Genomic DNA, 26653 nt, shown 5'->3' with positions numbered 1-26653 from the left:
TACCTCCTCCATTCTCTGCTTGCTGATGTCAGAGAAGTGAGACTCCTCTTCTACTGAGCTTTTATCATTTTACTTAATCCTGTGCTGCAATGTTTCAGCCTAAATTACTCAAGAATTTAAACTCCCAAAATTCTTCAGTGAAGAAATTTTTCCAGATTACTCACTGGAATTAATCCATTTCGTCTCTTTTCCATGATTTCCAAAGATTAAAATTTAAAACAGTAACAATTGACTTTGGAAAAATAAGAAAGACATGCTAACATTTCCCAAGTGTCTTCTTATTTTAATTTGATCAAATATACTAAAAATATTTTCATTCATATACACATTTTTACTTAAATAGACATTCAAAATAACCACTCAAGACTTTGATTAATAGTGTAAGCCTCTTGGTAAATGAGGATTATTTTGAAAAAGTAGTATAAAAGTTTCTATGACATTATAGTACAAAATTCAGAAGTTCAAAGACCTTGTATGTCATACTCACATTTGATTTCTAAGACACTACTTAGCACATATTAGGACACATCATGCTATTAAATACACAAATATTTCTTTATCATCTATAACAGCTATGTCCTTCACGTGCTGGCACGCTATCCAGATTTCTCTCATTGTCCTTATTTACTATATTCTATCAAGTATCAAAATGCGTTTCTTGAAAAACTGCTATAGAATAACATTGTTGTGATTATGAAAAATAAACTACATACTTTTCTGTTTAAACAAAAAAGCAGCTAAACCCAAAACAAGCAGAAGGAGAGAAATAATAAAAATAAGGGTCAAAATCAATGACATGGAGTCCAAAAAAACCATACAAAGAATCAACAAAATAAAAAGCTGGTTCTTTGAAAAAATAAACAAGATTGACAAGCCCCTGGCAAATCTAACTAAAATGAGGAAGGAAAAGACCCAAATTAGTAAAATCAGAAATGAAAAAGGGAAAATAACAACAAACACCAAGGAAATCCAGGGAATCATCAGGGACTACTTTAAGAATATATATTCAAATAAATTGGAAAATCTAGAAGAAATGGACAAATTTCTATATGCTTATGACCATCCAAAACTGAACCAAGAGGATATTAATCACCTAAATAGATCTATAACATATAATGCAATTGAAGCAGCAATAAAACATCTCCCAAAAAAGAAAAGTCCAGGACCTGACGGATTCTCTGCTGAATTCTACCAGATCATTAAGGAAGAACTAATACCAACTCTCCTTAAACTTTTCCAAGAAATAGAAACAGAAGGAACACTGTCTAACTCATTCTATAAAGCCAGTATTACAATTCATCCCAAAACTGGACGAGGACACATACAAAAAGGAGAGCCACAGGCCAATCTCCTTAATGAACATGATGCAAAAATCCGCAATAAAAAAATGGCAAACCAAATCCAACAAGATATCAGAAAGATCATTCACCATGACCAAGTCCACTTCATCTGATGTATGTAGGGATGGTTCAACATACGCATATCATTAAATGTAATACAGCACATTAACAGAAGCAAAGACAAACAACCTGATCATCTCAATAGACATGCAAAAAGCCTTCAATAAGATTCAACATCATTTCATGATAAAAGCTCTGAGGAAACTAGGAACAGAAGGAATGTACCTCAACATTATAAATGCTATATATGACAGAACTATAGCCAATATCATACTTAATGAGAAAAATGGAAACCATTTTCCCTAATGTCAGGAACAAGACAAAGATGCCCACTCTCCCCACTCCTATTCAACATAGTCCTGGAATTCCTAGCCACAGCAATAAGGTAAGAAGAAAGAAAAGGAATACAAATAGGTAAAGAAGTAGTCAAACTATCCTTATTCACAGATGACATGATCTTGTACCTTAAACACACAAAAACTCCACCCAAAAACTCCTACACACCATAAATAGCTTTGGAAAAGTGGCAGGATACAAAATCAACTTACAAAAATCAGTAGCCTTTCTATATACCAACAATGAACAAAGAATATAGGAAAATAATTCCATTTACAATAGCATCAAAAAAATTAAACAACTATGAATAAACCTAACAAAGGATGTAAATGACCTCTACAAGGAGAACTACAAACCATTGGAAAAAGAGATCAAAGAAGAATACAAAAGGTGGAAAGATCTCACATGCTCATGGATTGGCAGAATCAACATAGTAAAAATGTCTATACTACCAAAGGCAATCTACGTGTTCAACGCAATTCCCATCAAAATCCCAATGACATTCATCACAGTGATTGACAAATCTACGCTACAGTTCATTTGGAAACACAAGAGACTGAAAATAGCCAAGGCGCTACTGACCAAAAAGAGCAACACTTGGAGGTATCACAATACTCAACTTCAAAATACATTTCACAGCCATAGCAATAAAAACAGCATGGTACTGGCACAAAAACAGACATGAAGACCAATGGAAATTGGTTCTGCAAGTGGGGGGCGTGACATCGGGAGCGGGGGAAGATGGCACAAATAATGTACACACATGTAAGTTGATGCAAAAAATAATACCTGCTGAAACTGTTCCTGGAATCAGGGGAGACGGGGATAAAAGAGAGCAGTGGAGGGGGTGAATTCAAACATTATATATTTGATACATTGTAAGAACTTTTGCAAATACTCCGATATACCTCCACCCAGCACAGTAATAATAAAAATAAAAGGAAAGGGGGGGGGGAAGAAGGAAGAAAAGAAGGGAAGAGGGAAGGAAATCAAAGAGGTAACAGTCTTTTCCCGTTTCAAAGATTATCATCTTAGTCCTTTCCTTCAGTGGGGAGAAGCGGAAGGGGAAGGGTAACCTCCTTAATGGATTTTAAGTATTTTTCTTTTGAAATAATGTAAGGTGCCACATACAGACTTTATACAAATGCCACTGGTTTTTCTACTATTGTTCCACTATCCAATCCATGATATAACATTGCATTTAGTTCTTTCCCTAGTCCTTCTGATTTGTAAGTTTCTTGGTTTTTTCTTCCTTATCTTTTATGATCTCAACATTTTTGCAGCATACTGAGCAGGTAGGTTGTAGAATGGCACTCAGTATGGGTTTGTTTGCTGTCTTCCAAGTTGCACAATACTGATAAATTTGAAAGGAAAATACTACAAAGGTAAGGTACTCATCTCATCGCATCACACAGTATGGTAAGCATGACTGGTCATGTTAACTTGAACACTCGACTAAGGTAAGGAGGCATCTGCTAAAGTTTCCCTACCATAAACTTAGTATTCTTCCCATTCCATACTCTATTTATTAGGAAAGCATCACTAAGCCCAGTACACATTCAAGGGAAGAATTAATCTCCACATCTCAGAGTATAAATGATTGTGTTAAAATAGGCTAAAACCACCAAAGTAATTGTATTGGGAGAGACTTTGGGATGGGTGATAAATTTCACCCACCACTTTTAGCTCGGGGCCAGACTCATGTTCACTATAGCAATTTCTGGGTTTTTTTTTCTAACACTTTTAAAACATTAATGAATGATCTAGAATTTACATAACCCTATATAAATAAGTGAATGGAGTACATGCATCAAATCTACATCAAACATGTCTGATTTTTTAATTCTCATGGGCTATTCCACCAAGAATTCTTTTCTATCCCCTTATATCTTGTGCAATCTCAATGCTGGGTTTCTGCACAGTTTCTAGACCTTCTCCACACGCTTCTAAAGCTCTATGACTCTGAGCTATGCAGAGCAATTTGCCTCTACCCCACTTGTCAATTTTAAAAACCTAAACTCACAACTACACCTAACACCCCAACCGCCTTCTCCCTGTAAAGAAAGGACTTCAAGCGCAGAATAAGAAGTAATTATCTTCATTTTCACACTAACAGACACTTAATCCAATTATCATGTCTCATAATTAATATAAATACTAACCACCTTATATGGTATTAAAGGAATAAAAATCAACAAGCTGAACTTTAATCAAATTATATTTTCTATTACATATAATAATACACTATATAAATATAATTCTTCTGAAACTCAACCATCTGTTAATTTTTGAATCCAAATTTCCATATATGAGCTGGTTTAATAAAAGAACCTCTAATTCTCTTGAATACATAGGAATATACTAAAATGTTATATTACTCCTTTCTTCTTCACTTTCTACTTTTAACACCTGATCAGTTATTTGCAGTATCACTTTTCAAAAAGAGTAACTTTTCTGTTGTACCTCTACGTACTGCCTGAAATTTTATTTCATATTCTTTTTTTTATTTCTCCTTGTACTCTAAGAATGTGTAAGTCCTAGGAATTTTCCTCAATGAGAACTTAAATTCTATTGTTTTCAGTAAAAGGAACAAAAGTAAGGTACTGAGGATAACCCAAAGCAAAATGCTATACTTCTACTGCATCATCAAGACATGCCATTAAGTTTGAATGCCATCTCTGCTTTTTAAACACTATGAGTTGGTAAACAAGTAAACAGGTGCAACATTCTAGCCAAGAATATTGAAACAATTTTTCTACATTATCTAGCTCAAAATAAAAGACAGGAAAATCTATTCTTATGGCCTATTAAGTAGATACTGAAGCACTTTAAACCTTTGAAAACAGGTAATACCCAAAGAGAAACATTTTTAAAATTAACTGAATTGAAATTACAAGCATTTTCTTTAAACTTTAATAATAAACTCTAACACATATACTACCTTTTTTAAGGGTATAAGCCTGCACTGGATTTCTTTTCCATTTGACTTAGATCAAACAACTTACAATTATATTAGAACTGACCCAGTAAAAGTAGTTATAAGAGGAGAGAAAACATCACATTCCAATGAATTTCTATTACTATGTTGTTTTGCCCTTTAAAGCTTGTTTTTTTTCCTAAGACACAGTTTAACTATAAAAAGCTATCATGTGCCCTGCTGCAGAATTCAGATTGTCTTATGTACTTTTAAGATCACAGCAGTAACACTGAGCTTTAATAGAGGGTCCCTGGGGCACATTCAAATCTTTAATAACAACAATTCTTCTCTTTTTTCCTCAAGTATGTCTATTTCCATTTAAAATGATGAATGGAGTATTGTACTATATTACTGTTCTTTAGAGGTTGATGATTCTGAATTCTCACAGTTATATATAAGTTAAAAAATGCAGCCTTCTCTCTAAGTTAGTAGGGAAAGGGGAAAGGAAAATGTGTGTAGACCTCTAATCTAACCCTAAAAACTCCTACATCTCTGACAATAAACATGTTTGTCAAGAGGCTCTAACAGATAACACACTCAAAGATATAGAACAAATAGAGAATTACAGACCTTTTGTCTGCTTCAAATAGACCAGTAAGCTTGGTTACAATGATGACATGGATGAAACAAAGATCACATGTGAACTCCCACAGAGGCCACTGAAATTCCTAGAGAAAAATTAGGAACATAAAGTTCCTGGCTCATCCTAATCACTCAGCAGTGCTATAATTGCAAGTCTTTTGTCATAAGGGCAAGAAAATGGAAATAACTCACTATAAACTAGAACCTACAAAACTACAGAAAAACAAGTCTGAGAACACATCAAACAGCAGGTCAGTATCATTATACTGCAAGGTACAAACTGGCAGGTCAGATTTTTTTCTTCCAGAAACAATAATCACTGAGAACTAGAAAATAGTTGGTCTTACTGTATTGATATTTAAACTCTTCATTTAAGTACAAAATAAAAGTCAGTGAACAACATTCTAAACTTCACTATATATAACAAGTCTCATACAAATTAGATTACATGATCTATAAACTGAAAGTATACTTGTTTATATTTGTACCTGTTATCAATTTTAAATAGCTTTAAGGATATTTTTTATCATAAATCAAATAAAGACTTTATTAAGGATTTGTAAACCATTATGATGGAAACTTTAATTAGAACTTTTTTAAAGATGGGAATCTTGTGGCTAGCTCCAAAATACTCTGTGGAAACCTATATCCAACTCTGAAACCATCTAACATCAACAGATTAATGTATTCTAAAACAATAAATAAGCACAGTATAGCAGGACTTTGTTATGTAGAACTAGCATTACTCATTTAAATTGGCACAGATTTTATTTCAAGTTCTGTAATTTTCTAAATGCTATTCTTTTTTCCTAAATCAAGTTAAAAATTCCTTCCCCCATAACAGCTACCTAAATTCATGGAAAATTTTAGCCATTAAGTTAGTGCAGTTAAAGATTATACCAAAAAAAAAAAAAAAAGAAAATCTTTTTAAGGTGGAAAATAATGCATTCGTATTTTAAATCCCTAAAACAATATCTAACTCAAAAATTTTACTGAAATCATTCAAAGAATTTTATTATCAGCCATGACCAAGAAAAGAAAACTCTGTACCAATAGGTCCCTCTAAAACAATCAAATAAAAAACCCAGTCTGGTAAGTGAAAGTAGAACTGCATGATTGAGGTAAAAAAAGAAATCCAGTGTAGATATATAATGACACCACATGGATTTTTGAGATAACAAAGTAAAGGAGAAAGTTTTAAAACTTACTACTTGCTGAAATTGTGTATAAATAAGTGGTAAGCATATGAATAAAATCACAAGATGCAACCATTGCTGTTTTTCAAAGAGGACAGTAATATCCAATATCATGTAGTTAAGTAGAAGTTATCAGAAGTTCAGTATTACTTCTTATAACAATTATAATCCTTAATAATATTCTAGGTTTTCATACATAAAACAAAGTTTCACTTTTTTTCCTTTTCTTATATGATAAGGTATTTATTATTTCAGGAAGCCAAGTACACACATAGAAATTATCGTGGTAGAATATACATGGGCACTTATTACTGACCTATTTTTCCCAAGGAATGAGCAAACTTCTCAGTTCCATTATTTCTGTATTTATGGAGTCTGTGACTATTTAGAGCACCTGGAGCCAATGAAGCCAAACAAGGTCATGGGTTCAAACACTGTGAAAGCCAATTTCCTTTGCTCTGTTCCATGGCCATAATCTTTACCCTGAACCTTAGCCAAAGGCCACATGGAAGACTAACAAGGCCAGAGATCATGGATGAATCAGCAAAAGTCCACTACCATGACTATAAAAATAACTCAAAAATAAAAGCTGTATTCACTAGTGTTAGGATTTCATTCTTCAAATGTTATTAAATTTGCCAATCTGCAAAACAAAACCTTAATTACTGAAAAAGATGATATGATGAAAAAACATACAGGCCTTTTAACTTCTTTAATTCAAAAACAACAATGTTAATAGGTATTATTCCCTAAAAGACCACTGCTTTTACTGGAACGGATTATATTTTTATGCAACCTTTTACTTAATAAAAATCTTGCAAGTAAAGTTAAATGTGAGCCCAACAAGTACACTTTCCAGGATTTCCTTCAAAATCAAAAAGCAATGCTCTTAGAAGAGACCCGTTTTTATCCAAGGAGTTTCATCTCAAAAAAGAGATCCACAGTTTTATTAGAAATATGATACTTCATTTGACTTTCTAAATGCAGGACCACTGACTTGGAATTGTTGACAAACAGAACATCATAGATAATTGTGGAAAATTAAATCAGAATTTTGAACAGAAACCTTTGTAAATCTACAACATCTTTCATTGTTCAGAGTTAGAGGATGTTATTTTATGCCATTGGATTTTGGGGGTTTTTTTCACTATTTTCTAAAAAATATAAAACAGTATTAAGTCAATGAATAAATCTATCTAAAGCAGAGTGGTCTTTGTTTGTACAATATTACTATGCACTCAGTAGTTGCCCAATAAATATTAATCGATAATGATGGAAAAGGACTTTACAAACAGATGGTCTAGCATAAATTCACTGAAACTGTAGACAGAAACATCCTCTCTTTAAGAAAATCATAACATAGAAATTAAACAAGTCCTGCACATAGACAATCTCAGTCTACTGTCAGGCAGCTGTTCAGTCAAGAGGAACAGAAGACATTTTTCATCATCATAATAGCATTAGCAACATTAAATGTCTATTTGCATATGGTGCTGCACAAAGGGATACACACAGATTCCTGCTAGCCTTGTTTGTTATAATTTACAATAACAATATTAGCAAGAGCAATTAAATTCACATAGCAAAATACATGTGATTAAGCAATATTTTAAGATTAATGTGTTATGAAAACAAAATATTTGTTAGAATTAAACACAACTCACAGTAGCAATAAAAGTATTTATAATGTAAGTAAGCCTCTACTATTCCCAAATAGAATTTGAGATGCTTTACAAAAACAACTACACAATGCTTAAAGAAAAAGTACAGTAAAGAAAAGAGAGACCATAAAAGAGAAAATAAACACTATTCAAGAACCTAGAAAACATATATACAAGAGTCAAAAATATCTTATGAAGATTAATTCCAAACAGGGTAGAAAGGAAGAAGCTATAAGTAAATTGATCAATCCAAGAAGAAATCCTGAAAAATACACATTTTTCAAAAGTACTTAAATATAATTTAAAAGTATAATTTATTATATATGGGAGAATTCTGTAGGAAGTTAAAATGAGGAGGTGAAAGGGGGCAAAATGTACATTGCGAGGATTTAATGTAATATAGCCTTAAGTAATATTGTCTTAATAAAGCAAAAAGTCTAAGAAGACATGATATAAGTATTAATTATATAAGAACCACATACCAACCAATTGCGTCACTGGAGTGCCTACATAAGTGTTAATTATATAGAAATGAGATTATAGGTATTTGAGAATGACTTAAATCTACACATCATCTCATAAAACTGCACCCTTCAAAGGAATCCAAAAGCTAACAACTGGCATGCTACTTCTTCTATGAAATACAATATATTTCTAAACTTTCACCTTTTGTTTTATCATCATTAAATACTTGCCCTTGAACTATATTATCAAAATGGAATATTCTTTAACACAGCCAGCTATTTCCCAATACCAGAATGGCTTGTGGGGCTGTGTCTATGATGTCCATGAATCAACCAGCAAGAAGTTTCCCTTGAATGGAAACTCAAGAATCAAGCACATCAAGACATTCCCTCAAATCTCTTGCAACTTTTCTAGATGAAGTTCTAAGAGAAATTTTTTTCACAGAAAAAATATTAGAAGTATTTTTAGTATCAGCTGAAATAATCAAAATGCAATTAAACAGACTACAGGTTGAATAAGGGGATAAGAGGTGTTAGAAATGAAGTCAGTGGTAGTCCATTTTCAAGGCAAGGCATTTAACCCTAGCTGCTTGCTTATGTATCAGCTTGAGGATGTTGAGGGAAGGGCAACTGATAAGGGAACTTAATATGGGAGAGGTAACTCACAATAAAATGAGAAAATAGGTAAAGGTTGTGTACATACCAGAAAGCACATATCACAGGGATACCTTTCTGCCACAAGGAGAGGCAGATACAACTTCTAAAATTTGACTAATCCCAAGAGAGGCAAATTTTAAAATCACTGAATAGGAATTAGGCAATGTCAAGGGGTGGCCGGGGGGAGTAAACCTTGCAAGACCACCATTAAAATCTCATTTCTGCTGCACTTCATGTATCTCTGAGTCTATTCTTTCAGTTTGGACAGGTACGTGTATTTCTCACAGGAGGCAAAAAAGAAAACCAAGTAAAAAAAAAAGGAAGACTAAAGAATGTATCTTGGCCTACACACTTCAAACTGTGCCAAATAATGTTTGTTCAAATACCTTTGAAAGATAAATCCTGTAATAGTCAATCATTTTTTCCATCCATTTCCTTTCTATCAGCCTGTTGACATTAATGGTTCTTTTACAACCTTGCAGAGAACAGTGTTTATTTTCAACCGTGCCAAGAAAAAGAAAAAATCCACAAGTAACAAATATAAAGGACAGAAGGAAACAATTAGCGTGGCATAAAATGATAAGAAGAAAGCAGTGGTGTGAGTCAAAACTATGCCAATCAGAATTTAAATTAGTGTTTCAGCCATTGACTGGTAAAGTACTAAATATGTAGCAATAAGCAACAGAGAAGAATCACTCTCATTAAAAAAAAAAAAAACTTAAAATAATTTGGAAACACAAAGTCTCAGCAAAAATATGGCTTCTCACACCCAAACTTTCTTCTAAAGGACCTAGAAGACATTAACGTTCTTCCGTCTACACTTCACTAGAGCCCAGGCAAATCTGGAATAATTCCCTTACTGAATTACGATGATTGTTTATATCTCTATTCCCACAACAAAACTTGGAATCCCCAAAAGGCAAGACAGCATTTTAGGTAACTTTAAATCCCTAGTTGCCAGCACAGTACATGGCACATTTTAGGTACGTGACAGGACAGGCTAAATGAACAGTGAGAACTGTTCTGACTACACAACATGCAACATTCATTCTTTCATTTATTCAAGAAACATCTAGTGATACCTACTCTTTATCAAGCACTGGTGTAGGTGCTAAAGACACAGTAATGAGCAACAGTTGAAAGGACTATCCAGAAAGCTTGCATTCTGGCTAGGGGGACATATGACAGGTAATAAAAAGTATTATGAACAAGAATGAAATCAGTGTATTGGGCACAGATGTGAAGGAGGGATATTTTATCTAAGATAGTTCAAAAGGGCTTCATGAGACCAAAAATTGTTATGTTCTCCCTCATATGCAGACTTTAGATCCAGGGCAAATGCAGCAACATTACTGGACTTGGGTCACATGCTAAGGGGACAGCACATACGGGAGGAATGGGGATAGGTAGGAAACCCAAAACTTGAATGTATTTGATGTCCACACTGCAGAGGAGCTAATACAGTAATCTTAAAATAACAGCGGTCAATATGGGAAGGTGACCAGGAAGTAGTGAAGAGGTCAGTTAGAGATGAATGAATTCGGGTTGTAATACACTTGTGCATGGAAGCAATGCTAGGAATCACTCTGTATAGCTATCCTTATCTCAACTAGCAAAAATGCTATGTCTTTCTTATTATTGCTTTTATGTCTTCAACAAAATTGGAGAAAAAGGCAGAACAGGTTCTGCCTGGAAGCAAGGGGGAGCGGGGTGGGGGGCGGGGAGGAAGGAGGTGGGAGGCAGGGGAGAGAAATGGCCAGAACAATGTATGCACATATGAATAAATGGTTAAAAAAAAGGGGGGGTGGCTTCATGAAGTAGAGTTCTGAATGACATGTGGATGCACACCGTGCAACTGTTTCAGGGCTGAAAATTCCTGACTTGGGAATCAAAAGTAAAAATTTCCAAAAGTAGGAGGTACCTGGCATGTCATGGAATAACAAGAAGGCCAGTGTAGTTGGTCTAGAGAAGACAAGAGGAAGAACAATAGGAATTTGGGGTGAAAGGAATTCAGGAACCAAACCAAATGGACTTTGTAGTTTAAGGACTTTGGATTTCATTCTAAATGTGATAAAGAAACCATTGAAAGGTTCTGAAGAAAATATTCTGTGGGGGGAGAGACAGTAAAGCAGTAAGAATGGAGGCACACTAGCTAGTGCATTAACCCCTGCAGGAAAGAACAGTGGCAAGACAGGAGAGGAGGAGAGACAGAGGAGATGAGCAATGCAGGAATACTTTTAAAATAGAACTGACAAAATTTAATTAAAGATGACTAGAGGAGAAGAATGGGAAAAAAAGAGAAGGCAAAGAAAACATACAAAGTATTGAAAATACACAAGTAAAATTGTGATCGAGATGATAATCTACCTTTTCAAGAAGAAACATATGAACTACTTATTTGGATGAATGAAAGAAAAGTATAAGACTTAGCAAGTTCCCAGGTCATAAGGGAACAGGAAGTTCTAGCTCTAGAGAGCCAAGTCTGGCCAGGCTTTGTGGCTCAGAATCCTAACATCACTGTAACTCGATTCCCATGAATGACTTGATCCTAGCTAGCAAGGCTTCAGGACCTCACTGCTAGGCAATAAACATGAAATTGTGCAAGCTTTTTCTCACTACTGTGTATGGTCCATCAAATGACCAGACAAGTTTATAGCTCTAAACACTGTTCTAAAACTTGACCATAGTATAGACAAAAATATTTTAGCAATAACCAAAGTGATTTCTCATTTCCTGAGCAATAAATAACACTACAGTTTCAGTATTAAAAAAAAAAATTGGGAATACTTAATAGAAATATAAATTAATTAGAAAAACAGTGAGTCACAAGACAGCTATAAAACATGCCTTTTTATTTAGTAAAGAAAAAAGATTGTCCAAAGGAAAAATAAACAGCATTAAAACACTAGAAAATGATTGTAACTAGACAACGAGGTACAAAAAGCAGTGATTATTAAGGAAAAGAAAATAGTCAGTAGGAAAAAGAGGTTTACATAAAATTAAAACATAGAAAAAGTAACTTTGAGATACTTCTGTAAAGCTCAGAATCATGAAAAGTAGAAAGGAGTAAGGGAATACATGATTCCAGTGAAATAAACTCTCTAGTTATAATCTCTCTCTATGAGAGGTATAATCTATAGATGGAGAAAGCAAGCAAGGGAGAAAGAAGGGAAGGGAAGGAGGAAATCCTGAGAAGGAAGCACGAGAGAGTAACAAAAAGACACAGAAATGACCATTGCAATGTTAAATACAGCAGCTGTCTTAATGTTTAATATTCAGTGTATAATTTCATTTTTAACAGTGGAAAGAAATATAGTCTCAAATTTAAATTTTTAAATAGCAACTAATTAATTAGACTTCTTTAAATTTCAACATTTATGTCAAAAAAGGAAGCCATAAGAGCTAAGGGTATTTACTTCATAAAGAAACAGCTTTCAAATAACATTGACAACTTTAATAAACAATTCCAACTAGGTCACAATTGATGGTTCAATACTGACGACTAGTGGTCAAAACACATAGCAATTTCCCCTATTAAGCATTTATCCCATCATTTTTATCAACTAAATTTGAAACAATGACTATAAATTATGTGAAAAACCTAAATTAAAAGATCTTGCCCTTACAAACATCCAAAGCACACAAAGAAAAAAAATTCTATCTACAAAGTCTCTTTTAAGTGTGGTGGTACACACCTGCAATCCCAGCACTCAGGAGACTGAGGCGGGAGGAGGATCATGAGTTTGAGGCCAGCCTGAACTATGCAGCAAGACCCTACCTCAATGAAAAAGTCTTTTCTGCCCACTATTTACAATGCCTTAAAGCAAAAGCTTCTCAGCCATTTTCTGTTGACTCATAGATTAAACAATTCGGTGGAGTGTCAGTTTATTCATATTCACAGAACTGAATTAACAATGTTCCAGAAATGTTATTCCAGAAAAAATATTTCAAAGAGGTCTTACTTATGGAATTCATATATTCTGGTAACTCCATTCTAATTTGTTTTCTAACATACCTGTTGTTCACTAAAATATTAGGTAATTCTCACTAAAATGGGAGGCTTTAGACAGCTGACTTTATTAAGTTTTCAATACAATTTGAAAACCAGCAACCTGCTATGTAAAATGTTCTTTTTATAAAATTAAATTTTGTTTCTGATTGAATTATTTTAAAATGTTGGTGGGATTTTCAAAGAAGTAAAAATTAGTTAAACTTCACTTTCTTTCTGCAAGAAGGAGAGCAGTAGTATAATACAATTTACAAAACCCTTTGAATGAAAACAAATGCTTCTACCATGAAGGCTAAATGCAGCTAAGCAATCCTTTACATTTGAAGACAGCATTCACTCCTTCAGCAGCTCTTCACTGAGTAGCAATCTACTATGTGAGTGACTCTCTTCAGCCTGTCCCAGAAACGGGGTGAACAGGATGGACAAAGTCCCTGACAACAGAGTCCATATTCTAGCAGGAACGATATAGAGCGACATAAGTAAACAAAATAAACAATAACTATATAAAAAATAAGTACTATAGTGAGCAATAGGGCAGAAGAAGGCTATTTCAGAAAGGGGGAAAGGATAGGAAAGTTCTCTCTGAACAGGTGACAAGAAAGTGTGACAGATGAGAATGGATAAGTTATGCTGAGTCAGAAGAAAAAAATGTCCCAATAAAATGCTGAGGAGAAGGTTAGAACATAGGTTTCTCAGAGTAATTTCTACTTAAATAAATATGTTTAAATTTTCAGAATAACCATCAGAGGAATTCAAATATAATCCAAAACTTCAAAGCCAAAAGGAAGTATAAAAATGAATACATAATACATTTCAATCCAACAGAAAACAATAAAGGAGGGGGAAAAAACAAAGGATGAAATGATACCAAATACAGTAAGTATAAATTGACTGAGCAGCCATTAAAAGGCATAAGTCTACCTAATGAGTTTTCTTTCTTAAGTCTATCTATATAGCATTTATAAGAAAAATAAAATTAAGAGGAAGGACTAAAATAAAGAGGAAAATTACATGCCATCCAAACAATAACCTTAAGAATGCTAACATCACACCATACAAGTTTTTAAAACTAATTGACCAAGAACTAAGATAAATTTTATGCAAGAAACCACAGGCACTAAATGAATAAAGTGCAACCAACAAAAATCACAGAAAGAAATTGACAATTCATATTATACTGGTAATGTAAGAATGTAGAAAATCAAAATGACAAAATTTACAAACTTGACCTACAAAATTTATATGTGTGTGTATTTAGGTCATAAATTCACATAAGAAATCATCAGCAAAATATTTATTTATCTATCTTATTTTTGGTCATATACCAAAAAACAACTGTCAAACTAAGTAAAAAAAGCAGTTTCAACAAATTTCAAAAGAATTAAATGTTAAGAAACAATAAGTGGTCTTAAAAATAAACATAAGCAAATACTTGAAAATTCCAAAACGGCATTCCTAAATTAAGTCTTGAGTTAAGGAGGGAATCATAATAAATATTATAAAAGACTCAGAGGCCACAATAATAAAAGAGTATAACGATAGTTATGCTAATCAGGTATGCTGGCACACTCCACTCAGGAGGCTGATATGGGAGGGTCACCAGTTCAAGAACAGCCTCCTCAGCTACATAGCAAGACTCTAAAAAAAAAACCATACTAATTTGGTGGTAAATTTATAGTATGGATTTTTTAAAAGCAAACAAAAATATTTAATGTATAAATCTAAAAAATAAAATAGAATCATCTTAAAAATAGAAGAAAAGTAATAAAGTTATGAGAAGATGCTGATGAAGCAATAAACAAAGCTGGTCAAAAAGAAAAACAGAGCCAGCCATAGTGGTACATGCCTGTAATCCTAGCTACACATGAGGTGGAGATTGGGAGGACCACGGTTGGAGGCAACTCGGACAAAATCACAAGGTCCTGAATTCAATCCCCAGTGCCACAAAAAAAAAAAAAAAGAAAGAAAACTAATTAAAAAATCACATTATAAGCAAAACAAATGAAAAGGAATAAGTAAATAAAATTTAAGAATTATGATTGCTTTTCAAAAATAAATTTCAACATAGACAAAATGAGTAACACATAAAATCATGAATTATCAAACTGACTTAAGTAAAAGGGCTATAACCAGTATACATGTAAAAAATGAAGACTTCAGAAATCAAAAAGATGACAGACAGAAATAGGCTTATGGATAAATTTTAACGAATATTAAAGAAGTATATAAATCTGTATAAAACAAGACTAAACCAGGAAATAGGAAAAAAAGGAATCTTGCCAACTCATTTTATAAGATTAATGTAACTTTGCTTCTAAAACCAAAAGATTAGTGCAAAGAATGTTATAAACTGATCACAATAACAAACACGAAACTACTAAAGGAACAGTAACAAATTAAAATTTGAGTAATGCTCTCAGGAATGCAAGTACAGCTCAACAACTACTAAGCTCTACTTATCAATCACACTTAAAATATCCAAAGAAAAATATAGCAGCAAGAATATCTGATACATTTCATAATTAATCATCATTTTAAAAGCAAATTAATAAGCAACATAGACAAAAAGTTCTCTTGTCAATCAAGGAATAGAAAAAAAAACATTGTTAACGTGATAAGGGATTGCACTCCAAACCAGGAGCAAATGCCATACAAGAAGGCCAACACCAGAAATACAAAGACACGAATGAGGCAAGAATGTCCTCTGTCTTTTCTTCTACTATACACTGTATTTCAGGCTGTAGCCTGCACGGAGACCAAATTGGCAGAACAGGGAGAGAACAGAAAAAGAATTACAAAGAAAGAGTCTAAATGGCATTTAACTTTTTTTTTTTTTTTTGCTTTTGTTTTGGGGTACTTTTGAACTCAGGGCCTGGTTCTTGCTAAGTAGCTCTAGTACTTGAACCATGCCTCCAGCCCTTTTTTACTCCAGTTATTTTTCAGGCACAGTTCATAATTTTTCCTGCAGGGCTGGCCTCAGACCTGATCCTCCTATGTATTTCTCTCACATATTTGCGAATATAAGCACAAACCACACCCTTGGCTCATTAATTGATATGGGGATTTTCCTAATTTTTTGCCTAAGGTAGCCTCAAACCATGACCCTCCTGATCTCTACCTCCTGAGTAGCTGAGATTAAAGGCATGAGCCACCATATTCCACAACTGCCTTTAATTTCAAAAGTCAGTAAAATTACTAGGAAATTATAAGAAAAAATAAGAGTGCTGAGCAGGATTTTTGGATATAAGAGCAACATGTAACACCAGTTGCACTCCTTTGTAACCAATCGAGATGCAATTGAAGAAAACATCCCATTCCCAATAGGAAGAAAAACCATAAAACATCTAGAAATAATGCTTAATAAAACAAGTTTAAGAACTTTATATGGATAATTTTTATAAAATGTTATTGAAAAACATTATAAAAGACCTTTTCTTCAAATTAATCTACATATTCAATACAATCACAATCAAAATGCCAGCAGGATTTTTCATGGAGCCTGACAAGGCATTTTCATTTTCATTTACTGAAAGATAACAGCATTGTGATAATTAAGTCAGAATGATCTGTACAGAAATAGAAACCAGCCAAATATAATGGGAAAGTAGATATATAATAGAAATGGCATTCAAATTAGAAAGGGAAAGCCAAGTGCTGAAAAGCAATACTTAAGCAACTGACTAGTCAGACAGAAACTTAGATTCTTTCCTCTCTCCATTAAAAAATGTATTCTTTGAGGCAAACTCAAATAACACAACATTTTAAAAATGAGCAAAAGTTACACAGATCTATATAAGCACATTTCAACAAATGCGTGAAAAGCTGCTTGGATTCACTAACAAAGAACAGAAATGTAAAAATAACTTAGTGCTTTAAACCCATCAACCTGGCAAAATTTTAAGGAATTATAAACAGTATGAAAAGGAGGAAGAAGGTGAAATGGCCACTCAAAATCACTGGTGAAAGAAAAAATAACTTATGACATATATCACAATTTTAAACTCTATCCATGGTAATAAAAGATTAAGCTAGAAATGCAGCAGCTAGTCAGAGAAATTTCCAAAAGTACTAGTAGAAGGACAAAGCCGTTTCACCCATCAAAAAAAGGAACACTAGAGTAGAAGTTTTAGAATTTCTCCTTGCTACACACATTTCCCTACAAAGTAGTAGCACCCGTGTGGTTGCCCTTGTCCTGCCGTGATACTCAGGGCTTTTAGCCCTTGGTAGTCTGAGGACACTGTCACCCTGCCTGCATTACTCCTCCTTGGAGTAATTACACCCCATCGGGTCACCCATTCCTGATAAAGGATGAATTCTGGAGTTTATGTCCCAAGGATCAAGAGACAAGATGCATCCTATGAGCTTTCCTGGTACTTTTTATAGGCTTTTTATTTTTAAACTCTTCTTTATGTGCAAATCCAATTCAAATGGTCATTGGGATGATCGACATGAAGATGATTTGATGAGCGTTTTTATAAAAAGCATCAAATAATATCATGGGGTAAGAGAAGCTGTTACACGAAATAATTATATGCAAAAATATAAGGGAAACTATAAAAAGAGATAGCATTAAGACATGGAAAGAAAAGCCAGGGGACAGTGAATGGCTAGGAAAATGTTTTGTAATTCAGCCTTGGACAAATAAGTGAAGCTATGCATCTCCAAAGTAGGGGAGTCTCAAAATGAGTCCAAGTATGGGGGTCAATGAAGCCAGTTATTTCCCTGAAGGATTCCTCTGCTTTCCTGCAGAAGTCTAAGGGAGTTATCAAAGCCAGTAAGAGGACACTCAAAAGCATGCTTGGCTCCATGGAAGCTTCCTCCCGAAAAGAATCCTAACTAAACACATTAATAAACAGCACCCAAGATTCTTCTTTCGTGAAATGTCCACAACACTCAGTGCCTCTGGAGACACAGTCACTTTTCTGGGTGGGAATGAGCAGCGACTTCTTCACTACGTTTTTCAAAATTGGTACAGATAACAAAAATTGAAGGTAATACCAATTTATTTTAATTTTTCCTCAAATGTCCTTATTTTATTGAGGAGGCTCACACAATCTGGTTTTCCACTGGAGTAAATGCCACTAACTAGGGCTCCTACCTTACACATTTAACAGTCAGTTCCTCAATATCCACCGTCTTCCTGCCTGCCTCACACCCTTCCCCATGAAGCAACACTGAATGTGAAGGCACCTGAATTACCCTAAGTCACGTGCAAGCATGAAATGTTCAAGATGGCATGAAGGGAGAAATTAGCAGTTGAATATGCCACAAAATGCTCTGAAGAGTCTACACAAATATAAACCCATGTTTACCTCACATTATTCATTTTAAGTAATTCAACTAAAGATGAATTAATATTCAATCAACATGAAACAGCTAATTAAAAAAAAAACTAGCCAGCAATCCCTAAGATGCGTAGTCAAGAGACAGAAATTGTATCTAGAAGTTTATGTGAACTTTGAAGTTATAAAAAAAAAGATTGGGGTTTGTGTTTACAATCTAAATTATCTTTTTCCTTACACTAGCATCCACCATGCCCACCCCAATTCCACTAAATTTAACTGATCAAATTTAGGTTACTATGAAGCTACTCATCAAATGAAGCCTGTATAGGAAAATGTACCCTGATGTTAAACAAACATTTTATTATTCACATAAATGGTTCAACAAGGAAACACTCATAGTTACAGGTTTCACAGCATTTGAATTTTAATAGAAAAACCTCAAAGTATTAAAAAGAATGATGAAGAGTATTATTGTACAACCTATATAAATTACTCATCTCTCCTAAGAAAGAGACTTCTACTGAAATATCAAAACAGGTTCTTTCACATAAGACATAAGAGATCTGAAGGCCAGCGAAGGTCCTTACTAAATTAAGAAAATCTGGCATTCAAATAACTTTAATGGTATGAGGGGCTGCACTCAATAAAGGAAGTGGATTCCATAGCACTTGTGACTCTTGTTCAGACTGGAAAAAAAAAGCAACACAAGAGAATAAACAGTTCTTTAAAACTCTAGACAAGAAAAGGCGACTAGGTTTCCCTGACCAGTTTCCAACAATTAACACTGTCTTTTATTAAATGGAAACATAAACTCCCAGGACCCAAAGACTTCACTGAAACACTAAAAAGCAGCATGTTTTAGCTGCCTAAACATTAGACCTCAGACTGCTTCCCTGTAACTTGTTGGTATACCTAGAAATCACTGACATCCTGAGATTTTTTTTTAATGAATTCTAAATTTCTTAACTTTAAGAATAATAATTGTCACCAATTTTGAAGCATGCATTTTTTTTTTCTCTTTGCAGTACTGGGGCTTGAACTCAAGACCAATACCTTGAGCCATTCCACTAGCCCTATTTTTGTGAAGGGTTTTTTCAAGACATGGTCTCATGAACTATTTGCCTGGGGGCTGGTTTCAAACTGTGATCCTCCTAATCTCTGCATCCCGAATAGCTAGGTTTACAGGTGTGAGCCACCAGTGCCTAGCCAAAGCATACATTTTAAGGATACCAAAGAGCACAGCGGCTAAAACTACTAGTCCACTTACCTATGAATTCAAATTCTCACTATGGCAAGATACAAAATACAGTGTAGGAATTTCCATAATTGTTTTTTAATATGAAAAAGAAAGCAAAGCTTTTTCTCTCCTTAAACATGACCTTTCCAAAGCAGTCTAAGTCATTTAACTTGGGAGCAGGAAAAAAGCCTAAATAAATCTTTTCTGGTTTCCACTGCACTGTTTACAATCCAAAACCACCTTTTAAAAACGTATAGGTCACTGCTTAAAGTGACACAATATGAAATTAAATATTTCTTATCAACAGTGATATTCTATTGTATTATCAGAGATGGAATTCCAAATCACAGCTGAAGCTTTTAGTGAACTTGGCAGTTACAATACAAATACTTGGGCTCTGGCTTCTCAAGAATAGGAGTGGGAAGCAATCTTCCTCTCCCCCTCTCTTTGTAATTTTGTGCATTCTGCAAAAAGAGAAGGAAATAAGTATGGAAAATTTCTCTAATTTTCTCTTGCAAAAAAGAACAATTGTCTCTTCAGTACTATTCTTATGCTCACCAGATGCAATTTGCTTTGAGAACACATGTATAAAAATCGAGGTTAAAAAAAAGGCTATCCACATGCTGTATCTAATTGCTCAACAAAGTGTCCTCTTCTAAGTAATTACCAACTAACAAGGGTATGTCTCCCTTTGTGAAATGCAGAAAAATGGAATTTTAAAAATCAAAAGCAGATTTTTTCTTACAAAAGCAGATTTTTTCTTTCAGCTTATATTATAATTTCAAGACTGCAAATTTTGTTTCAATTTTTTAATTGGCAGTGTCTCCTAATATATGAAAAAAAGCTGTTAACTGATAAAGGTTAATGATCTGCAAACACACATAAGTGTATTCTTAGAGCTTTTAGGAAAAGTCATTTCATAAAAAAATTCTCTGATTTGTTTTTATTCTTTTTTTCTAATTTTTATACTTTTATGCATAGATCTAAGAAAAGAAACATTTAAAGGGAATTTCAACAAATTAACTTTCTCAAGTGAAAGTAATGAAATATAACAAGTGTAATGAAACAAGAACCCACAAGTCTTCACTAACAGATAGATTAGATAAGACAGGCAGGAAGGTAGGTAGAGAAAGATGATGCTGACAGATAGGTAAGTAGATACATAGACAGATAGATACATAGATACATAGATGATAGATATGACAGATGGATGAATGGACAGGTAGGTAGGTAGACATATAGACAGACACACAGATAGATAGATAAGATAGAGAGAAATTTCTTCCTTTCAGTAGGACCCCCATACCTGAAGTAGCAATGATGGACTTTTTTTAAAAAATGATTATTTGGCACCACTTATAGCTATCATTATTTCAGATAAAAATCAGTAAAACACTAAACTTAGTAGGCGAAAATTATTTGAAAAAATGTTCTTTTCAAGTCTCAAAGTCTCCTTGGAAAACATATAATTTTAAAAAGAAAAACAGTAACTTTACAGTGGAGAACCCTGGTAGGCAATACAATAATCAAATGTTCAGTTTTCAAGATCAATCAACATTACAAGACCTCTGATGAACTCTGGAAAGAAAATAACTAGTTATCTGGGTTTCCTGCCTAAAGTTCATAACCTAAATCTAGTCCTAAGTAAAAAAAAAAAAATCAATAAATCCAAAATGAAAGACATCCTACAAAATAAACTGGTAAGACCCTACAAAGTTATGGTGAATGACAACTAAAAGACTGCTCAGGATTAAAGGAGACTAAAGAGGCATAACCAGATACTACATGTGAAAATGGATTTTATCTTGGACAGAAAAGAACATTATTAGCAAAATCCACACCAACCTACAAATTAAATCATGTATTGACATTAACTTCCTGGTTTTGACCACTGTACTGTGATTACAGAAGAAAACAAACATAGTAAATTATTTAAATATCAAAAATTTACATTATACCTTCAACTTTCTCAAAATTGTTTCAGAAAAAATGATACAGACTTTGGTTATGTTTAGAAAAATGACAAAGCAAGTCTGGTAAAATGTGAATACTGAACAAATCAAAGAAAAAATTATATAAAAATTCTTTGCTTTAATTTTTAACTTTTGTAACGTTATCATAAGTCTGAAACTTCAAAATAAAAAAGAATGTCTGAAGAGTGATGGTCTCTATTTTGAATTTATTTGATGATAATTTAATTCAGAATTAGCAAACTTCTTCTGCGCAAGGCCAGACTCTCAATACTGTAGTCTGCACATTCTTTTTCACACACTCAGTTCTACCACTGTGTCACAAAAGCATCTGCAGACAATGTATCAATGAATAGAAATAGTTTTGCCCCAATAAAACTTTATTTACAAAAATAGACAGTGGGCCAGATTTGGCCCACAGCTGACAGTTTTATGACGTTCTGGTATCCAGTATATGCCCAATAAAATCAGAGTAACTCCACTTTTAGTTAACACCTTTTGAGTACATGCCATACAGTGTTAAGTGGCTGGCCAACACTAACTCATCTATCCACATATCAGTTTACTCAGGTAGATATTATTATTCTTCCCATTTTCCACAGAGTCACCTAGGACCTACAGGAGTTAAAAAGCTTGCCACTGTCACACAAACAGCAAGTATGAAACACAGTGGGTCTGATTTTATACCTTGTACCAAAAATGACACACCAAGATTCTTATATGATTTGAATTCTACTGCCATATGCAACACCTAAGAAATTATAACCATTTTAACAATGACAAAGTAATTATCTAACTTCAATATTACATTCTAAGAAAGTACTTCTCACAAACCTCCTGTAGCTGCAAGGACATGAGTCCCAACTGATCCTGACGTCTTTCCACCAGTTCTCTTTCTGTGCGCATCTCTCTTTCTATTTCCTGAAGCCGCCGCTCCACCCGATCTGAAATCTTAATGTGAATGAAAAGAAACAGTGACATTACAGAGCTAGTAAAAGAGTAACTCAGGGTATTTTTATTGTGTGCCAGATACATTAAAGTCTAAAGTATTTAATTCTGACTTGTTTGTAGAGCTCTTTCAAATGACACTATTATAAAGCAGCTGACCAAAAACATTGACTGAAAGTTACAAAGAAAGCAATCAATAGTTTCCAATTAATCAACACCTGAATCCAAATAACAGGCCTCAAATTTTTCAAAGTACAATATAATAATTGCTTAGAGTTCAAAGCAATGCATTAGAAAAGAGTGCCCTCTGGTGGTGATTTAGGGGTAAAATACCAGTATTATCAACAATGGCATTTATCATGCAATTAATGATAAATTGTTCTATCAGTTTAGTTCCTTTTCATTTTTATTATCCATAAGCATGACCTGCATAGGATGGTACTGATGTTTATATGCAGCAAATAATGAAAAGGACTTTTCACTTGCCTGTCAATCTTTTCAACTGTGACTTGCTAAAAATAAATGAGCTGTACAAGATCAAATACTAAAGGCAAACTGAAAAATGCTTAATTGGGACTCTAAAATAAACATGAAAGAATTCTTTGCTCTGACACAAGATTGTCCTTACTATAAGTTGTCCAAATTCAAATACATTTCATATGTATCACTAAGTAGCCCCTTAAATAAATCTTACACTATTTGACAAAGCATATATTTGGTGAATGCAAACATTTTATATTTACTTAAAGGAAACAATAAATATATTCTCCCTATAAAAAATATTTTGCTAACTATTCTGTGTTTGGCAAAGACACAAGAAAAGTCTGACCATAAGGGACCATACTAAGTGATGAAAATGTTCTGAAATGGATTAAGTGATGGTTGTACACTCAGCAAATTTACTAAAAAAAAATCATAGAACTGTAACTTGATGGTATGTTACTGCTCAATCAATTTATTTTTAAAAAGTCATAGCTAAACATAAATTTAATTAGTTGAAGGCTAAGCAAAAAGTAGTCTACAAAAAAATATGAGCAATTTACATTTACTATATATAAATCTTGGCAATTAAATTTCACTGCTTAAAAATAACTAAGATATTTACTATGATCTTTACAGTGACTTACTAAAAATTCTAGTAACTACTCTTCAGCAACAAGCTCCTAATTTATCCTAGTAATCAACCCTAGTACTACAACTAACAAGTTACTACTGAATCCAAAGTAAATACAGGACCTGCTATAATGGAAAACAATACTAAGTAAATACTGAAAAAAAAAATCACTGTATTGTTACAAAATGAAAACAAGTTTATTGTTAAGTTCATTCTAATTATAAAAATTTATAGCAATACTTATCAAAAATTAAGTAATATAGAACCAACCTCATATCCATTAGACTGGCTATTGCAAAGAAATAGAAAATAAGCACTAGAGAAGATGTGGAGAAGGAGTAACACTGGAGCACTGCTGATGGGAATGGAAAATGATGACCCTGCTTTGTAAATAATATTCTTGATCCTCAAAACAAATCAAAATAAAGTCTCATGCATCCAGCAATTCAATTTCTAGGCTTAAACCCAAAATATCTGAAAGCGGTGTCTCAAGTGGACCTTGTGTTCTTAACAGCATTGTCCTCGATAATAATGGCTATATTTAATTTCCAGAAGATGGAAGCAACCCTAGTGTCCATCACTGGATGACTGGATAAACAAAATGTGGCATATGCATTCAATTGAATATTATTTGACCCAAAAAAAGAAGAAAATTCTGATATCTGCCACAACATGAATGAACCTTGACAGCATTATGGTAAGAAAAAAGCTAATCACAGAAAGACAAATACCATATCATTCCACTTGCATGAGGTACTTAGTCAAATTCGACAGAAAGTGAAATGGTGGTTCCTAGAGACTGGGGGTGGGGAGAAGGAAATGAAAAGTTGTTACTTAATCAGAATAAAATTTCAGCTCCACAAAAGAAGTTCTAGAGACTGGCTGCAGAAAAATGTGAAAGTGCTTAACACGACTGAGCTGCATAATTAAAAACATTTACAACAGCAAACATGTTATATGTATTTTACCACAATTAAAATACAGAATGTTTAAAATTTTAAAAATAAAAATTAATGCAATGCATCGACAAAAACACTATTATCTTGTAGACATCCAGAACATTTTTCTATACATGTTATTATGCAAATACATATGTACTTCATTTCTTCCCCAAACAATAATTCAATAATATATATTGCATTTTATATTTTTAAAATTCACATGTCATAAACTTTCCATAATAAACAAATCTGAATCCTTGTTTTTATAGTACTGATTCCATAATTGATATAAGTAATCCCCTATTGACAGATGATTGCAAAAAACAATTATTTTGCTACTGTATGCACCTTGATGCAAATCATTTTTCTGAACTCAGGGCAAATTTTTGCAGTGGATTGTTGGATCAAAGTTATGTATCACTTATAAAAAATAAAATATGGACACCAAGGAAATCCAGGGATCACCAGGGACTACTTTGAAAACCTATATGCCAAAAAACTGAAAAATCTAGAAGAAATGGACAAATTTCTAGATACATGTGACCATCCAAAACTGAACCAAGAACATATAAATCACCTAAACAGATCTATAACACTCAATGAAATTGAAGCTACAATAAAGAGTCTCCCAAAAAAGAAAAGTCCAGAACATGACAGATTCACTACTGAATTCTATTAAACTTTTAAAGAAGAACTAATACTAACACTCCTCAAACTTTTCCACAAAATAGAAAGGGAAAGAACACTGTTAAACTCATTCTATGAAGCCAGTTGTGCACTCATCCCAAAACCCCAACAACAAAAAAATGAGAACTACAGGCCAATCTCTTTAATTAACATAGATGCAAAACTCCTCAGTAAAATATTGACAAACTGAATTCAAAAAGACCATACACCATAATCATGCAAATTTTATTGCAAGGATGCAGGGATGGAGGGACATATACAAATCATTAAATTTAACATGGCATTTTAACAGAATAAAGACAAAAACTACATGATCATCTCAATAGATGCAGAAAAACCCTTCAATAAAATTCAATATCCCTTCATAATACAAGCTCTGATGAAACTAGGAATAGAAGGAATGTACCTCAACATAATAAAGACTTTATATGACAATCCTGTAGCCAACATCAAACTAAATGGAGAAATACTGAAACCACTTCATCTAAAGTCAGAAACAAGAGTGTCCACTCTCTCCACTCTTACTCTACATACCTTGGAATTCCTAGTCAGAGCAGTAAGACAGGAAGAATAAATAAAAGGAAAACAAATGGGAAAGGCAATAGTCAAACTATCCCTATTTGCAAATGACATGATCTTATGCCTAACAGACCAAAAAGTACCTAGACACCATAAACAGCTTCAGCAAAGTGGCAGGATACAAAATCAATTTACAAAAATCAGTAGCCTTTCTATACACTAAGAATGAGCAGATGAAGAAAGAATACAGAAAAATAATTCCATTTACAATAGCCTCAAAAACTAAAATACCTAGGAGTAATCTTAATGAAGGATGTGAAAGACCTCTACAAGGAAAACTATAAACCACTGAAGAAAGAAATCAAAGAAGACTATAGAAGATGGAACGATCTCACATGCTCATGGATTGCTAGAATCGACATAGTGAAAATGGCTATACTACCAAGAGCAATTATATGTCAAAAGCAATCTACATGTTCAATGCAATTCTCATTAAAATTCCAATGACATACATCACAGAGATTGAAAAGTTAACCCTAAAGTTCATTTGGAAGCACAAAAGACCACGAATAGTCAAGGCAATACTGAGTGAAGAGAACCTCACTGGAGGTATAATAATACCCAACTTCAAACTATACTACAGAGCCATAGCAATAAATATAGCATGGTA

The 26653-nt window shown here is 33.5% G+C and overlaps 1 protein-coding gene across 13 annotated transcripts in view; it reads right to left on the bottom strand.

The window, feature by feature from the left end:
* The window catches only part of Cep128 (centrosomal protein 128), a 379822-nt gene that overhangs the window by 295675 nt on the left and 57494 nt on the right, over positions 1-26653 (bottom strand). For 11 of the 13 annotated variants that reach the window (XM_074067415.1, XM_074067413.1, XM_074067409.1 and 8 more), the window contains one exon: positions 22609-22725. The exons of 1 other annotated variant lie outside the window; for it this stretch is intronic. In XM_074067415.1, the coding sequence (XP_073923516.1) occupies positions 22609-22725 (117 nt within the window). Of the gene's footprint in view, positions 1-22608; positions 22726-24567; positions 24636-26653 lie in introns of all 13 variants that reach the window. One more of the 13 variants, XM_074067414.1, reaches the window with a different exon arrangement.

This window comes from Castor canadensis, chromosome 3 (genome assembly GCF_047511655.1).
Source record: "Castor canadensis chromosome 3, mCasCan1.hap1v2, whole genome shotgun sequence".
Classification (NCBI taxonomy): Eukaryota; Metazoa; Chordata; class Mammalia; order Rodentia; family Castoridae; genus Castor; species Castor canadensis.
Note: the sequence above shows the minus strand (reverse complement) of the source record. Positions and strands in the feature narration are given on the sequence as shown.